The following is a 19,389-nucleotide window of genomic DNA, read 5'->3' as shown; positions in this document are numbered from 1 at the left end:
GCCTGGAACAGGGTGGCAGGGCTAAGGCAGTCCCCACGCCGTGGTACCGAAAAAGCTTGGCAAACTCTAAGGGGCCAGCTATCAAAACAAATTCCTATTTTTCATTTGTGTTTTCGACATATTCCTTTTGCAGTAGTGGGCTTTGCTCTAAACAGCCAGAGGGGAAGTGGATGTGGCTGATGTGTCTTGCATGAGTGCTGGGATATTCCCTGCCTGAGCTGACCTAAGCAGCCAGACATATATTTATAGGTATATCCATATTGTGTGTATATTTTGGGAATACACAGTCTTGATAACATGATAGACTTGACGACATGGAGCTGCAGGAGCCTCACATTTATCAGGCTACCAGAGTTGGCAACTCCTACCAGCAAGTGAAAGATCATCAGATTGATCTGAATGTTTTCCAAAGATACCACTAAAAATCCAGCAAGGCACTTACAGAGATCTCTGTAAGATCTGTACAAGAAATAATTTGTTCCAACAAGAGTGCTTCACTAGAATCTGTCAGTAGTTAAGATTTACAATCAAAAAAAGATCAAAGACAAAGCAGGACGCCAGCTGGCCTGGCCTTGGGGTCAATAAATCTTGCCTTAGTAATTGAGCTTCTAAAGCAAATCAGAAGCAAACAGCATTCACTGAAGTCAAGGCAGGTGATAACTTTGATGTCTATGTTAAATTATTTTGTTCCTTCCTGTCAAGTGTGTACACTGAGGGTCCCTTACTGCAGTTTTACAAAACTGCAAACTGTACAGGAAAAACACTATTTCAGTATGACAGATTGATCTTTGAACCCACTGGACAAACTGAGCAGGGAAAAAAAAAGAAAATAACCCCACTCATTAGTATTTTTTAACAACTAAGTTAATTTGACTGATAAATGAAACTTCATTTGCATTCCATTTCGAAGAAATACTAGATTCTCAGAACTGCAAAATTTAATCATCAATTTGTGTATTTAGTGTAAGAAATTTGTGATGAGTTTTTCAAGATATTAAGCAATTGCAAGTTTTGCTTTGTTATCATCAAATCCGTATTCGATGGTGTTTAAATACAATAACTTTAAAAATACTGTCTTTTGCACCAGTATTCCCAGAAATAACACACAAATAATTAAAACCCAGAGCATGAAAAATAAAGATTTGATGCTATGCAGCACTTCAGGGGCCATTAAATTCCAGTTAACAACATTTTAATCCCATGCTGTACTTCAGCAACTTAAGCAAAAAAAGGCAACAGCATACAACAGGGATGAAACCTCTAACTTCCACTTGATTTTCTCAACTGTAGAAAATTGAGGTGAAAAGTCTTCCTAGGTCTCACAATTAATTACCTGCAGATGGGTCAAAGAACATTCAGAAGAAAAACCAACCTTGTAGCTTTAAGGCATTACATGATTAAGATCAATACCACATCCTACATTTTGGAAGAAAAAAGCTCTTTGCAGAAATTAAAGACACTCATACAGGAATAAGGAATTTATGGTTTGAATCTGACCAACATTATCAAAAGCACAATCAGAGGGTTATGAGCAGGACAGGACACATTCCTCTTCAGACTTCAAGAGCTTTGTGAGCAGTAGATCTCTACTGCAGGTGAATATCCTCAGTCTGAAGAGAAACTTGCAGGATAGCAACTCTGAAATGCCTAACAGGAGCTCAGATCTTGTGTCATTTAACTCCCCCCTCCACATGTTTGCTCTCAAGACCACACTTCCCATAGGAGAAGGCATAAGCAAGGAGAAGTGCTGCTTACAACCAGTAATATCATACTTGAGTCAGAGACTGAATTACAGTTAAGAAAGAAGAAAAATTATATAGAATGGAGAGAGTGATCGGCCTAACACTGTAATAAAAACCTAAAATCAAAACTTGAAGCAACAGAAATGGGAACCCATTTTTGGAGGCTTATTCATACCTGTCAATTGATGATGGACTGACAGCAGCTGGTGCCTCAGGTGGTTTTTCTTCTGGCTTCTCCTCTTTCGGAGCACTCACAGGTGCTGGTTCACAAGCCACTGCATCTGGTGCTGGTGGTGGAGGGACAGGAGCTGGCACAGGGGCAGGAACAGGGATTGGTGCAGCAACTGCTGTGGGAGCTGCAGTTGTTGAGCCAACAGTGGAAGTGGCATTTGATGGCTGAGTCGCTCCAGCTGCTGCTTTGGGCTACAGGAGGACAAAAGAGTTCAGGCACAGAACAAAGATCATAAATCCAGGCCTCTCTGAGTTGTCTTAAGACCATTTGTGTTTGCTATTGCTGCCTCAACATCAAGCACAACATTAAAATGTTGCAAGACATTAATTTTCTAACGTCCTTCACTGTGTTTAAACAAGCAACTGAGAGCGTCACTGAAGTACTCACACACCTGAGCGCTCACACTCTGAGGACAAAGTGAAATGCAAAAATATAAATATTTACAGACCACAATACTCTATACAGGAAAGCAATCCTGTGTTTTACAAAAGCACATTTTCCAGAAGAAACCAAGAGAGTTGACAAAAAACATCTGCAGAACAAGCATAAGCTTCTCTCACCACTCAGATGTGGAGAAAAGTGATTAAGACAGAAATCACATTTCATTATAAATTCTGTTTGCTGGAACACAAGATGCGGAAAAAAAACCCAACTTTGTCTGCAACATGATTCAGTTATGCAATCTTTGCATTCAGAGCACTAAAATAACATCTCATATACTTCAGTTCATGAAGTAAGCACCCAGGAAACAGCAGAATGAAGGACTACCAAATTTACAGCAGAATATTTAGACTGAATAATACTTGTATGCAATTGTGAAATAATCTTCACATCTCTAATGGAAACCTGAATTTTTCTTGGATGCAGTATTAATCCCATTATATAGAAATAGCCCCAAGGGCTGACAAAGCTGACCCGAATCTTTGCCTTTTCAAGAGAAATAGCTGAACTTTAACAAAACTACTTATTCAAGGTGCACCACTTTCAGACATTGCCTGCTTGAAGAAAACATTTACTTCCTCCTTTTGTTGGCAAAGAGAGGTAAAGCTAAGAATGAATAGCTTCCAACATGATGGGCACAGCAAATAACATTTTAATAGGCACTCAAAGAAAAACACTGACACTGTTGGAATGCAAGGAGGGTTATTTTCTGCTGGATTCCTAAACCCTTAATGCAACAACGTCTGAGCATCAGACAAAGTTAGCAGTCTGTGCCTACATGACTGGGCATGTCTTACCCACAACAGAATCAGGAAAGAGCAATTGAGCTCCAAGACTAGCAAAAAGATTGTAAGACTGAAGAAATGCCCAAGGGACAGGTCCTTTATTATCAGAATATACCGAATTTAGTAGTTTTTCATGGAGACCTGCCTTTAGACTCATAGAATTGTTGAGGAGACCTCTAAAATGATAGAATCTAACCGAGCATTGCCACACACACCACTAAACAGTGTCCCTCAGTGCCACAGCCACACATTTCTTGAACACTTCCAGGAGTGGCAATTGCACAACTTCTCTGGAGTCTTCTGCTATCAACAAAATGAAAAACTGGACTCTGATATCTCATCTGCACCTGTTTTCTAGTACTGATAAAAGCCCCTGTGGCAAACCACAGAATAGGAAGCTGTTCATTCAGGAAGACAGCAACAACAGTTATCTTTAACGAGCCCACCTGTTTAATTATGTTTACTATTATCAGATAGAAATAAGGGGCATCAGAATATCTGTTCTCTTTGTCAGGAGGAGGAACTCTAGCTTCAAAATTAATTTAATATTCCAAAACACAGATGAAGCCCACTTTATTCAGCTCGCAATGGTCTGGAATGCCTGGAAAATCAGTGGCTTGATTCCTGGAAGCAGCGAGACAAGTGGTTCAGAGAAGACATACTTCAAACACGTGTCACAGCCATTCCCTATAAATTGCACTTGCAGTCTTTCAAAACCCACAGGTTTGTTTACTGCCAGATGTATCCTGTCTCTACCGGTTTATGCTGTTGATTTTGACAGAAGAAAAAGCCATGAACTATGAAAAGCAACATGGCAAGGCTGGAAGAGCTCCATGCAGAAGATTTAACCACAAACTACCTAGGTTGCCTTCTTCCTTTTAATAATATAAGGGAAAAAAATAACAGAGACATGAAAGAATAAACAGTAAAATCAGCAATTTTTTCTTGATACAAATATTCAGCACAGAGCAAAAGTAAAAATCAGCCTAGGCAAACCAAGACTGTGAAGCAATATTTTTTATTTATTCACACAAGCTTTTTAATGTTGACCTGAATTTGCTTAGGATGAAATTCCACTGGTTTTAAGGATGGACATATACAACCATTCATCACAAGAAAAAATAGAATTAAATTAATGAAGCTTTCTACTCAAAAGAAATGATTACTCACCTTTGTCACCATAACCACCACAAAGTTCTTCTCATCTATCTTGTATTCTTTAAGAGCAGTTTCATCATTAAGGATCTTACCTGGGAAATTAAACAGGCAGAAATTAAGAAGCTGTTTAACAAATTAATAAATGATCTTGGGATTTCCTCACAAATACATGTTTTATGCAGATTTATAAAGAAATGTTAAACAACCCAACAAAAAGCCATTTGGCCATTAAGTTTTGGCAGCAGAGCTACAATTTTCCTCATGTGATGTACAGAGTAGTGGATAGCTGGAGGGCTGCTGCCCTAAGTGCTTTAAAGCCATTTAAAATAAAAGCATGAAATCTGGAAAGATTCACTGGAATCTGGAAAGATCCTTAACAAAGATGTAATACAGAGGAAAGGCATTAACACACAAAAAGCTTAACCAAGTAACTTATGTCTGCTTACAGAGCAAGAGAAATTCCTTTCTACTTATCTTCCATTTGTTCTTCAGATAAGAGCATTACCTGCAATAACAAGTGTGTGACCTTGCCACTTTAACTATTTGCAAGGTTAAAACATTAGAAAAAGCTGGAACTATTCCGTAACTTGCCACCCTGACAGAAGGATAAAAAGCTATCAGACAAACCCAGAAACATCTGTTATACTACGACTTTTGATGTTTCATAAGCAGAGGTGGTACTGTGACAAAACAGATTTGCATCACTTCTACAAGAACTTGGGAACACAGTAAGCCACATACTTTTTGCCTTTTCTTAGAATAAGCTGACTTAGAGGTAGCACCACAAATCAGAAAAACAAGTCTGTATTTCAGTGAGTTTTATAGCACTGATTTCCACTACAGAATTTTCAGGGAATATTTTACAGTTTAAATGATTAATTTTCTGAAGATGTGCCGCAGACCACTTCAATTTCATAACCTCTCCAGTGGACTGCAACCAGAAGGACACATCCTGATGATTGCAAGGAAATCTAGCAACACAAACACTTCATGGCACTCAGAACACAAAAGACTGGTTCCACCAGCCTTGCAGGTCAAACATTCAAGGAAGTATTACATGTAGTGCAGTAATAGCAATACCTGTAGCATCTGACTCAGAACCTACAAGGGTTTACTCACAATTTTTTATAGGCACTTCGGGGATGGCTTTAATGAATGTGTTTGCAATATGATATATATACTTTATGAAAGTATATATACAAACATCCTGTTTTCTCAGAACCCACCACTCTCAGGGTTTCTAGAACTCACCCTAATTCAGATGTCAACACAATGGATCTGCCTCTCTAATCAAAGTCAGTGGGGGGGATCAGTTTGCCTTACCAAACTATGAAAATTCTACAGTTAATTTTAATAAAAATAAAAAAGTCATCAATATACCTTCATATCTCTTGTCCAAGAAAAAGAAAAATAAGAGAATCCGTCTTTGTACAATATTATATTCTCAATTGTATTTCCTATATTTCCTACTGCTTGTGAGGATTACTCAACACTAGAGATACATTCTGACTTCACAAAACACTTGAGTCATGTCACAGAATCTTTTGCAATCTTTGATTTTCGCAGTCACAGAAACACAATATTAAGAGTGCCATGCAGTTACACACATTGCACAAAACCTTCTGCCTGGTTCACATTTCTTGGTTGTGCATGAGACTTCCACCTTCATGTTCTTGACATGCACTCCCTCCACTTAAGTACCAGGGACATAAAACTTGCTATGAGATGTAGTCCAGAGGAGCTGTACACACAACTTCTCTCCCATCAGCATCTCCCCACTCTTAACAGTGGCTTTGGCTTATCACAAATGAAAGAGACAATACTTGTTACAAAGCAGTAAGTATATGACAAAAGTGAAAAGTCCACCAAAGTTTCTTTCAAACCCAGTTTTAGAGAGAGAAAAAAAAAAAAAACACTAGAGGGAGTACTGGAATAGCACCAAAGTTCTGACATGAAGTGAAAACAAAAAAATGGATTTCTGTATTAGCACCAGAATGAACAAGGCAAGTAAGCTCAAATAAAGTTAATTTCATGTTTTTAACTGACATTAGCCTGCTTTTTGCTAGTACATAATGCACATTTCTAGTGACAGAGCTTAAAAGTATTGAAAGTACCTTTGTACAGCAAGGATTTGGTGGTGGGGTCCTTTTGTCAATCCAAAAGAAATAATCTAGTTTTTAATTCTCTGTGGTATATACAGCAATGCTTCAGCTATACACAGCATAAATTGAACAAGAAAAAAATTAAGCCAGAACAGCAGCTTTGACCTGCTTAAATCCTGAATTCTTGTAAAAAAAAAGCTATTTCTTCTTCACCCTAAGCATATCCCTAAGACATCATGTTACAAGAGAAAAGATGACAGACACACATGCATGAAAACTTTAAAAATTCTAATTCAAAATTAAGAGTTCCCTTTGACATTGAGTTAATTTTTGTGTTAGTGGGGGTTTTTATTCTGTCTGTACTTCAGTTCTTAGAATTCTTAGAAGACTTAACATTCACATCCAAGTCAAACAACAACATAAAATAAAGCAGGTTCAGATAAGTTATGTTCAGAATATCCATTACCTGCATAAATTAGTTTTTGGCCAGCTACTGGAAAGGCATCTTTCCCCCTTTCTGATTCAATCTTCTCTTTCAGTGCCTTCACCTAAAGCACAAAAACAGTCTTAATGAAAACAAAGTTCACAGTACAAACCTAATTAAGTATACTTTAAGTTTTAAATACTGAAGAGTAGTTTCAATCATGCCTTGATTATGTTCAAGTTTATCAGCCTTCAGAATATGTCACTGTAACCACTTTGCAGAGCAACATGCCCCTTTCCCAAATAGTCTGTGCTGAATCAAATCAAGTAATTAATTTTTCCACGAGAAGTTATTAGTATGAGTGCACAACACCGTGAAAAAGTAAATTAAGAAATTTGGGGAGCAAAAATGTTTTTATCTCTTGACCCATTTGCCCTGTCCTTTCCCTGAATGCCGAGGGTACACCTGCTATAAACAGAGCAGAAGGTTTTCATCATCATAACCACTTTTCAGGGAATGCCTGGGGTTTTTTCTTGGTGAGATCACCATGACATCCAACCTTGAAGTCCCCATATGCAAAGACTAGTGCAAAGTGTTCAGATGCTTTTCTTACATAAATTATTTTCAACTCCTCCCTCTCCACCACAATTTCTGGAGCTTCACACAGCAATTCTAAGCCAATACATTTACTTGCTTGCACTGATCCATCACCCACACTTTCACACCACCAATAGCTCAAGTGGCCCTGCTAGCATTCTCTGTATGAGAATGCTCTCAGTTCTCCAGCAAGGCTTTGTAGTGCTACCTTGAGGAGGTAAAGCAAGCTCCTGTAAAAGCATTCCTGCACTGACACATCTGCAGTCATGTTTCAAGACAAACTGCCTGCACACACAGTCAATTCTGCTTGCTTTTTTGCAGACACTCCCAGTGTAGAGAAAACAAAGACAACCAATCTGCTATGAGCTTATTACTACAAGCTAACACCACCTTCTAAAGGTTGGGGATTTTTTTCCTGAATATTCAAAAAAATCTATTTCATAAAGGTCTGCAAGGATACAGAATGCAACATATTGCTTCCCTCTATGGAACTAAACAAAAATAGGGAGCTAGCTCTTTTTCCCCAGCAGATGAAGAAAGGATGCTTTTGGTATTTTGTACCATACATGCCACCCCAGCACCCGCCAAATGCTTTGGAATTAGTCTCCAACCAGGCAGTTGCTCTCCCACAGCAAAACTAAGAGCAGCTCACTGCCACCCATAAGTCCTTAGGATAGTCAAATTTGACAGGAGTTTGCTGAAAGCATCATCATTCTCACACACTTACTTTACAACAATCTGTCCTATCCCTGGATTTACATTTCTTTTTAAGGCGTATTTTCTTGAAAATTAAAAATATGAACTTGTTAATTCCTCCCCAGTTTTAAGGATGGAAATGACTCATGTTGCTACTGAACAATCTCTTTCACCACAGATAAGCCACCAAGGATTTTCTCCCTAAACTTTAATAATAATACTGTCTAATACTTCACACAACTTCAGGTAAAGTCCTGCATGCACTAGGGCAAATCCGTTGAAACACATTACAAGCCTGTTATGTTTCCAAATGTCTACTTTTTAACACTCTCCTTATGTATTCTTATACTTATGCACTTGTACCAATCACTCAAAAATAATGACTCCATACTACTTGTATACCCAGGTACCATGTTTGTCATAGATTTGTAAGAAATATTGCAATGTGACTAACATGCGTAATCTATTTTCAGGGAGAAAATTAAAGTTTGTTTCATGTCCACTGCATCAATCAAAGTACTGGCTTCAAATGTCTAGTTAGTCTCCTTTATTTTCTATTGTTTTATTCCAGACAACAGTCTTTTTCCCACAGGGAACAAAATCAAGACGTGTTCTTTCAAACATAAATGTTTGAACAGCTAACAGTCCAGGACACGCTGAACACACATGTTGATTTACTACACAATAATTGGATCCATGAAAAGGAGTTAAGATATTTATCGTAGGAGGATCCAACAATTCATTTGCCTTTGCTGACCACCTGTGTGTAGCATTTCCCCTTGTTATTACTGTGCTGTGATTTATATACTGCAAGCAACCAGAGGCATTGCCATCTTCCAAAACCTCCCAAAATAAGTCTGCAAACCCCCCTCCATAAGTCTGCAACAAACAGGACTATGCTTTCATCCCTTTGGCAGGTAGCACTCACCTCCAGACGTAGGCAAACTTCCATTTACACCATGGAGCCAAGGGAAATGAGGAAAAAAATTTTTCTGGGAATCTGTTCCAGTGTTTCACCATCCTCACTGTACAAAATTCCTTCCTTACATCTATTTTAACAGGCCTGCTAAGAAGTCTGTCCCCATCCTTCTTACAAAGAACCTTCTGTTTGGCACTGGAAGGTTCTCCAAGATCCCCCCAGAGCCTTCTCTTCTCCAGCCTCAATGACCCCAGCTCTCCCAGCCAGTCTCCATAGGAGAGGTGCTCCACCCTCTGAAGACCTTCATGGGCTCCTCAGGACCAGCTCCCAAAGGTCCACATCCTCCATGTGCTGAGCACACCAAGAGCACACAGCCCCATCCATGTTCCACAGGGTTACACCTAGGAAAACTAACTCAGCGGCCACAGGCAGTTCCAGCCTTGTTGGACATTCAGGTGGCTGTGCTTCAGCTGTACAGGCCCCTTCCACAATCCAAAAACCTTCTCTGCATACTAATACTAACATAATTTTTATTATTGTGGTGGTCTAGGTCAGGACAGACTAAAGACATGCACTAATTACTATGCAGTAACTGGATCCATGTGATGCAGTTTGGTTTTTATTGCCTCAGTGAAATAGTTATCAATGCAAACAACACCATGAGGTTACAGAACCATAGTGGCTCTGAACATAAAAACAAACTACAGGTTTTCTCCTACACAACAGAGACAATCTTTGGCTAAAGCTTGCCAATACAGGGGCCACCATTAACTTCTTAATTCTTGAAAAGACTGGAAATCCTGAGGAGAAAAGGCCGTTACAGTTTTCAACACTGGTCTTTATTCTCTGCCTGTATTCTTGCCACATACATCAATCAGTTTAAGAACAGATTACATCCTAAATTGGAACACAAATTACTTTGGTTGACAGCTTACAAAAATCTAAAAGAAATTTAAGCTTAACATAACTGAGCCAATTTACAGTATTTTGCTATCTATAGCCAGGGACATTGTCATTTGCAGAGGGGAAGTTCATTTACATGGGTCTGTCATTTAAATGGGCATTCACTCTACTGTAAACTTTTGCCATCCAAAGATACTCGATATCTTATGGTGACTGACAGTAATCCACCATGGGCTCCTAATCACAAATTTAAAATTCTGTCATGTCATTCAAGTTGCTCCTTTAAAACTGGAAATACATCAAATAGTCAAGTAATTTCAAGATTAAATTCAAAAACATTTCAGAGCATTGCTTAACTGCTTTATTAAGAATAGTGATTTAGATAAGGGAATCTATCCTATCTCAAATGAATACAATGAACTGATTGGATCACACATATTCAAAGGAACAAAAGGACTTAAACCAACTCTTAACTACTAGAGCTTGAACCCGCAAAAAAATGCAGTCAGCTGCAGACTTCATCATTCTCCTCTTAGAGACAGAAATTCAAGAAAACACTCAGGCTAAAATAAAAAGTGCTTGCCTATCTTCTGGCTTTCATCACTGCCTAGCCGAGGAGGCCAGAAACACATCATTTGCAGAGGATACAATACTAATTCTCAGAATAAAAAAAGGAATAGATAAGATCAGATACATCAATTTTCTCTAACTGGAGTGACTGAAGACATAGTGAGAAATAACTGTGCCATTAATTCTGCTAAGACAGGAAAATGCAAAACAATGCAACAACCTGTATGTCAGACAGTAGTATGACCAACTTTCATTTAGATTTAAACCACAGAGGTTCCATTTTCAAGGAGGAATTAAAAAGAGGGGAGAGAGGGGAGAGGAGAGGGGAGGGGGGAGGAGAGGGGAGAGGGGAGGAGAGGGGAGAGGGGAGAGGGGAGAGGGGAGAGGGGAGGAGAGGGGAGAGGGGAGAGGGGAGAGGGGAGAGGGGAGAGGGGAGAGGGGAGAGGGGAGAGGGGAGAGGGGAGAGGGGAGAGGGGAGAGGGGAGAGGGGAGGGAGGGAGGAGCCCTCTCCAAGCTTTTCAGAGAAGACAACTGCATCTTCTAGCTACTGGTGCAATGAAAGGCTGAAAAAAACCACATCCTAAGCTTTACCTCTAGCAAATTAGGTTGTTGAGAACCTAACTCCAGCACCAGCATTGGTTATTAAGTGAAAATTAATTTTGGGAAAGCACACCCAGCACATTGATCCATCAAACTGAGAAACCGTTCATAGATTATGATTTATTTCACTCATAAATACAGACCCATAAACCAAACCTTCAGGCTTCCTAGCTTTATTCAACCAGATTAGGATTCAAAATGTATTTCAGACTTCACCAAATCCCATTTTTCCTCTGCCCTTATGAAATTTCACAGCACAATAAACAGAGCCTGTACTTTATGGCAACAACTTTAACAAGGAGTATCAATTCATCTACAAACACTTTACCCTAAAGATTCAGAAACAGCACACTTACAAGCCAAGATGACTTTCTTCTGTCCCCTATGAACTCCGATGTGAAACTCTCCCTACTAATCAGAAACTGAACTCAATGTCCTTGAGAATATACTACGCCATGCAATCTGTTTAATGAAGAGACAGAGCTGACTGACTCCTAACTGAAAAACTGAGGTCTTCCAAAGAAATACCAGTCATCAGCTGCATCCCAGACAGGCATCTAAAAATGGGTTTCATGAAATCACCGGTGCTGAGTTTCCCAGTTGTTCCTTGCAGTCACTTTTTGCCAGCTAAGCAAGCAGGGCATGCTGGGTTCCATCCAGGCAAGCAGTTCCCATTGATCACACACCCTCCACCCTTCCCTCTCACACACCAATTTTCATTTCTCCCACCTCATATAAATGCTAACACAGAAGAGGCAAGAATCATCAGTTTATTCAGAGGCTCATCTCATAAATCCTAATGAAGAGATGAACAGTGCATTTTCATCGGTTTTAATGTATAATTACATAGGCAAGACAAATTGCTGAATTTCTTGAGATACTGAGAGAAACTGAATACAAAGATGGAAAGGACTCTTTGACATCAAGCCACAAACTCATCTTCCACACCATGATCTTCATCAGGAATCTGATGCACCCACAGACAAGGTTGTTTGCTACCTCCACCATGAAGCTGATACAAAGTTTACTCGGATATTGGAAGTCTTTTCCTAGATTCCACCCCAAGTTAATTCATAGACTATTAATACTGATTTGTTCTTATGCTGATATCATTCAAGCATGAGTAGCCTTTCCACATCCACTGGTGCTTGCCAGTGTAAAACATTCACCAAAACTTTGAGCTAAGCCAAGCAGGTGTCTTTAGTTTCCTTTCATGTCAGAGTCAGAGTCTCCCACAGGCTCCAGGTACCTCTTTCCAAAGGTAGAAATTCATGGCCCTTGGGAACAGGTGGCCAGCACACTTGAAGCAGAACAGCATCATTACTCTCTCTGGATGTTTCAGGATCTTCAGGGCTTCACCTTTTAATGAACCCAATTCCAATTAATCCTTGCTGCTCATTTGAGATCTGTTTACTAAAGTCTGACCCTCGAATAGGCAGACAGGTACTAATGTTAAACCTTGTGTTTTTCAATGTCATCATGCTTCTCTTGATTTGAAATCAAATTCTTATCAAATGGATTAAAGGACTGTGAAGAGATGGATCCCAAGACCAACTCTGAAAGACCCTAACTACCAAACTAGCTCTGCTGAACTGCTTCTCTTGGAGAATAAATGCTGCACAGAGCATAGTTTTTAAAATCTACATTATAATTCTCTACCACTCTTAATCTTTTTCTGTAGAGAGGTAACATGTTTCTCCCAGACTTTTCTCAAAGTCTTGGTTAGACAAGGACAAAAGCATTTACTTCAAAGGGCTTTGCTCTTTTCCTCCTCCCTGATGAAGGGTATCATAGTTTGAAAACTTGTGTAGAATTTAGACTTAATATTCCTGAATTTTCTCCTCCCACTGGCCTTGCAAAAATATTTACCACGTTATACTGCTACATAAATACTGCTCAAAGTCAGGCGAGGACAATGCAGCTGTATCAGACAATAAACCTGCTAATGAAGCAACAAAATGACCAGTGCAACAGGTTTTACTACCCTTAATCAAACTCCATGATCAGCAACTGATTAATGACAAATATTGTGCCTACTACTGAAAACATGCAGAGGATAAGAAATTACTAAGCTCATAAGTCAGTGCTTTACAGTAATTTTACTGGTAAGAATCTATTTGGTTCCAGCTACTTCTTTCTACAAATCATAAAAGCAGGTTTTTCTGGCACAAAACTCAATTTACAGGGTTCTCTTATTTTTGTTTCTAAACAGGACAGTCATATTTAGTCAGAAGGCAATAATAATGGTGGTTACATGAAGAGATCACTGCCCTACTTCAGGCCTCAAAGGCATAACAGATACAGTAATTGGGAAGAACCACAGGAGACGAAGAGCCTTGTGAATCCAGTCAGGCTTACGAGCTTAGTAAGTGCCTCGGAAAAAAAAAAAACAACAGTTGTACTCAACTAAACAAGGCATCTAGAATTACTCCAGTATTTAAAAACAGACAGGATACAGCATTCATAAGCTCCTTTATTTACTTGCTGTATTTACTGCTGCTGAAGTTCGTATACAAAGACAGAAGCAGCATCCTCTGAAGAAAAATAATCTGGAATTGTCAAGGTAAAAATCCAAATTTAGCCCTGACATTTACTTTCTCTGCAATTACCTCTACCTTCTAATTTCCTCTACAAAATTGAGCTCATCTACACATAAGTGACATTTATAGGTCTAGTCATCGTTATGCACTGACCAGAGATCAAGAGAAATAATTTCAGATCTCAAAGCTGGCCTCCAGGCCTCCACACACTTCTGTCCTGCATTTCAAAACTCATGTATGCCCTGCTGAAAAAGGAGATACCAGGGCCAGTTCTCTGATGCAAAAAGGTGACTAAAAGCAGCTTCATACTAATACAGGAACACAAATGTCAACCTAAAGCAGAGCTTTCAGCTACCTGCAACTTGAAGAAAAATAGCAAGATGGACAGTTCTGCCTCTGAAGCCACAAAAGCTTGTCTTAGGAAGAAAGCTTACATCCTGAGGGGTGACTCTTGCAATGGTCTTGTTAATTAGCACAAAAACTTCTCCTGTAGATTTGGGCAGACAGCTTTTACAATAGGCATATTCCCCACAAACTGATTTACAAGTATAAAAGTGACACAGTTGTTTGAGTATGAAGAAAACCGGCAAGCCATTTCGATCAATGCTAAAAAGACACTTAAAAAACCCTTTTCCAACACTGCGTACCTCTGACACAAAAACACAGGGAAAGACAAGGAGGAGAGGGAGAACGAGAGCCAGTGTGTAGGCAACACTCTGTGTGCTCACAGCCATGGCAAGCCCTTCCATCTCCTTTTCCTGTTCCTTTGGTGCTCCCTGCAGGGCAGTATGCAGAGGACAGCCATCCTTACAGGCTCTAGGTAAGACATGCACATCACCATGTCCTGTGAAATAAAGAGAGATTTGTTTCACTGAGCCCACTCCACCCACAGGAACCTTGACCAAAGACACAAACCTGTGTGGGAAAAAACAGTGCCAGCCCTACCTTTCAGTGCTGTAAGTTTACACCACCCTACCTCACACCTACAGATAACCTTTTCTGTGTTTCAGGAATTCAAAGAAAATGTCTTCAAAAGGTCTGTCAGTAAATACAGCCATTTACACACAAGGGCAGCAATGGGACTCCAGCCAGCAGCAGGATCATCTGCTCATATTAATTCTTTTTAATTAAAACGCACTCTCCTTTTTCACCAACTTTCAAAGGGAACACCTTCCAGCCTGTTGTTATCCATATCAAGGACAGATACCCTGGCTTTCCAGTCATAACTGCAAAACAGACCTTAAATATATGTATAGAACCATCTTTAAGTATATACAATCTGTATATTTAACTTCCCAGTGTACTGGCCACCTCGGGACGTTTAGATTTTGAGAAATACGGCACATAATACTGCCAAATTATTAAAAGTACAAAGCTAACTTTTCTTTGCTGACAGCTAAACTAGGTAAGAACATTCTCAATAAAGTAATTGAAAAATTATGGGCAGAGCCACAGCATTTGAAAAGTGGGCAACATGTAAAAACATATTCCAATATGAATAAAATAATTTTAGTTGTATTAATTTATGCTATCTTATACTTTCCCTTATTAAATTTTTTTTTAAAAAATGTGTCATCCTGCCCAAAGTTCTTTGGAAATTTTATTTAAAACAGTCACTAGAATTTCAGGAAAATATTCCTGAACTTGTGAAAGCCTAGGCTTCTTCAGCCAAGAATCAGAATAACCTCCTCGCTTGAAAATCCTAACTCTAATCAGGAAAAAGGACTATCTACCAAAGCAATGCAGTAACGAAAAGCCCCTACAGAGTTAATTAAACAAGTATAAATTGTAACAGACCAAAATTCCAAAATGCTACAGTCTGTGCACAAAACATGAAAACAATGAAAAAAAATGGAGCTACTTTTATTCTAGTGATCTCTGAAGTTACAATTTTGCAGAGTCATGTATCAAACTACAAGCAGCAAGTACAAAACCCTCAAATTCACACCTCCTCTGCCTGTGCAAGCACACACACAGAGTAATAAAATCCTAAACAGAGGCAAGAACAACAAAACAATCTTCTAGAAGAGAATAAAGATACCTACTGTACAACCCAAAGAGTAATTAAAAAAGAATACCAAGACCTGAAAAACATCTGTACTTCCGGATTTTGAACTGATCACTTTTCCTCTAACCATAAAATGATAAATTGCCAGGAAAACACAAAAACAATCCCCTTACCCACAACTGCTGTAGGATTAACCTACACTGAAAGACATGTGGGAAGGAGGTTTTTAAGGGTATGTTCACATTCATTCACAAGATACAAGCCTACGAGTCAGCTTTCACCATTTCACCCAGCAGCAGCCCCGATTTTTCCAGAACTGCTACAAAGTTAATTCTTCTGACACAGTAACGTTATCATCCCGAAATCTCCACATAAAGCATACTCATACTGAGGACACACCAGAACACGGCAGAAGCTCAAACTTCCACAACTAAGTGTTCTGCTGACATGGTGTTAAACAAGCTGGCTTTGCCTGGGTGTTCAAGGGCTGTGGTGGAACAGCGAAATGTGAAAGCCCATATTATGTGACACAGAGACTACAGCCAAAAGACTGCTGACATCCTGAATATTCCTTGCACTTCTCTGCATTTTGACAATCAGGTTTTTAGGTTAACAGCACAGGGGGAGCTGAAAACAAAAGAGGAGACTTAACTTTGAAAGTGAAACACCAGGCAAAAGTTAAGAATGTTTGTTGAAGATTTTTAAAACCCTGCTTCTTGTCGATATAGCCATAGCTACAACAGAAGTGCCACATTTAGAAGCCTACACTGTCACCTCAGACGAGAGATGTGGCTACACAGGTCTGCACCAATGTCAGTGCTTATTATTTGCTCCTTACACAATGTTTAACATGTTTACTTTCTCACAGAGAGCCAACAAAAAGCAGCAGCTTGTACAGATGGATACATGCTTTCATTTACCCCGGTTAGGTCTAAACACTCAAGCCCTGAGTGGCTCCACTCTGAACAGGAGAATGGCCACAATGGGTAAATCAACCCCTGTGGAGCTTGATGGGCCCACCACAAAACTTTAAGAAAAACAGCCAGGTTTGCAAAAATTTAATTTGATAACAGGCCTTCCCCAATAATAAGGCCTGAGGCTAAATATTTTCATCTTCTTTAGTCAGTCAGGATACCCGAGAGTCTTCACCCAGTGCTTTTGGCAAGCTAGATAATAGCTTCAAGTAGAGTTTTCACTCACTCAAAATGCTCAGTTGGCCAATGTTTTAAAACACAACCAAACCAAAACTAGTCACACTACTGAAGACAAGTTTAAAATTCAACTGCGTGATTAATAGGGAAAAAAAAAAAAAAAAAAGACCAGTTGCTCGTGCACAGAGCTAATTAGCAAGGCTAATCAGCTATTGGGAAGTATGTTGCTTCTACTTATTACTGGACGTTGGTTTAAATATTCCTATCAATGACAGCTCTCAGTTACAAGCATTAAATCTTGCTACCTTGCACAGTAACATCAAGTCTCTCCAGATTAACTGGGTATTGAGAGTAAGGGGAGAAACTGCGAGGAACACAAAAGCCAATTTTACAGAACTAGAACCCAACTTGGGAGCAACTGGTTTCCTGTGCCTATTGCAACTACATGATTTTTGGCCTTGTCACAGCACAGGGCAGAAATCCAAGTAAACAAGCCTACCTCTGAGAAACACACACATGGTCCAAAGACTAAAAGTAATGTTTCTCAAAATCCATGAAACATTTTTCAAGGTCTCAGGAAACTAATCTAAGAACCCAGCACACTTTTAGCTAAAATCCGTGTATTCCAAAAAATCTGACTGAGAACTTCAAAGCACACACTTGTGAGGCACTTCCTCAACATAGTATATTTCAAAGTGTTTTCTGATTTTAATACTCAGTTTGTAACTGAAGGCTCAAAGCTAAACTTCTCTTTACTAAGTTCTATGATTTTTAGTATTTCCAGCAGTAATTTTCTAAGTAATTTTCTAAAAAGAGTGCCATGGAAATTTAAACATGTTTTTCACCTCTACAGCTAATAATAAGATCAAGTCTTTATTCTGCCCTTTTTAAAACAAAGTTCCCCTCAAATTCTACCAGATTTCCTCCTGGCCAAAACCTGAAGCTATGCTCATGAGGAGCATTTTTATTTTGAGCTACTGTAGCAGCTACATTTATAAACAGAGGGTGCAGTCTCATTTTCCCACAATCCAACTTGTAGTCATTGCATTCTGCTGTCTCATAAACTGGTGAGGGCTTTGACTGGCAACACTTCTTCAATCCTCTCCTTGAATTTACTTCCCAGGACCTTACTGAATGCAGAGAGCAAGAGGGGAAACAAAAAAAAAAGAAAAAAAAAAAAGAAAAGAAAAGAGAGTTTTCTCAGTAACAGCACAGACTTATGTCTTAAATATTTGAAGGTTTCTGACCCCTGCTTCTCCTAGGCATTTGCCATGCCCCTCAGTCACAATGGTAACCCAAATGAGCTCTTAGTCCAACTTTTAACTGTCACCCTTTATTTTCTTAAGATGGAAGAGGATGAACCAACAGCATTTATAAAAGCAGATACAATGCTCCACAGTTTCTAGAGCTTCACTGCCCACCTGTCACAGGAAAGGTTGCTGGAAAGGAAAGCTGCCAGCCTCCCCAGATCTTTCAAACCAAGGCCACAAGTGTGTCTTGGACTTGGCGATCAAAACAACCATCTCTGCTCAGGCAAGTGACAAGGCAACTTCCAACCCTGCCAACTCACTTAGGGCCCTTCCTCTCACTCAGAATACTGCATCTCCCCGAGGATTTTCCAGCGGGCTCCTGTGTGCCAGAAGAAAACATTCACCTGGAAGCAAAACATGTCTCCTCCTCCGCTCACAGCATCCTCAGACACATCCAAAGGCAGCGGGGAGGGGGAACGAGGCTGCTGTGAACCCCATCACACACCCCAACACCGGCTGCACCGAGGTCAGCCGAGTCTCTCCTGCACTCCCTCCCCTCCTAAGTGCAGACTGATTAATCACTGCAGCTCGCCCCGTGAGGCCAAACAATAAAACCTCCCACCTCCACACACCTGCCCGGGCACACAGCGATGCAAACACCAGCCCCTCTCCAGATCACACTCCTGCCACGGCAGAAAAGCCCCGCCACCCTCCCAGCGTTTCCCTTGTGGGAATCCATGGAAGGATGGGAAGAACCACCATATTTGCCTTTTGCTGGACCCCAGCCCCACCCCGGGAGAGGGATGCAACCGCAATATCCCCTCTCCCAGTGCTCCCATTATAGACCAGCAGCGGTCTGCGCCCCACTGACCGCTAAGGCACGGCACCCCGCTTCCCGACAGGAAAAACTTCCCTTTCCTATAGAGCTCCTCTCCTCCCCAGGACTACGTGAGATATTTTATTCCCCCTCCCACCTCCCGGGCTGTTTCCCTTTTCTACCTCCTGGGCTATTTCCCCGGGCTATTCCCCTTTCCACCTCAGAGCTATTCCCCCTTTCCATCTCCCGAGCCATTCCCCCTCCCACCTCCGGGGCGTTCTCCTCAAAAACAAGGGGGGGAAAAAGTCCTTCCGCCGGAGGTTTGGCCGCGGCAGCCCCTTTCCTTCGGCGATGGGAAGCCACTCTTACCCACCAGCATCCCAGGGAAAAGAGGTCCCTCATCACCGCCGGCTAAGCTCACCCCCTCCCCGCGGCCCCGAATCCCCCAAAATCA

At 40.3% G+C, this 19,389-nt stretch overlaps 1 protein-coding gene across 1 annotated transcript in view; it reads right to left on the bottom strand.

Annotated features, from left to right (window-relative positions):
• The window catches only part of RAD23B (RAD23 homolog B, nucleotide excision repair protein), a 36,814-nt gene that overhangs the window by 17,047 nt on the left and 378 nt on the right, over positions 1-19,389 (bottom strand). Inside the window, exons 2-4 of the mRNA XM_084225767.1 lie at positions 6,927-7,008; positions 4,371-4,450; positions 1,918-2,165 (exon numbers count right to left, since the gene is read on the bottom strand). Of these exons, the coding sequence (XP_084081893.1) occupies positions 1,918-2,165; positions 4,371-4,450; positions 6,927-7,008 (410 nt within the window). The remainder of the gene's footprint in view (positions 1-1,917; positions 2,166-4,370; positions 4,451-6,926; positions 7,009-19,389) is intronic.

Source organism: Fringilla coelebs, assembly GCF_963513975.1.
Source record: "Fringilla coelebs genome assembly, chromosome: Z".
NCBI classification, from domain to species: Eukaryota; Metazoa; Chordata; class Aves; order Passeriformes; family Fringillidae; genus Fringilla; species Fringilla coelebs.
This window is presented reverse-complemented; position numbering and strand designations above follow the sequence as displayed.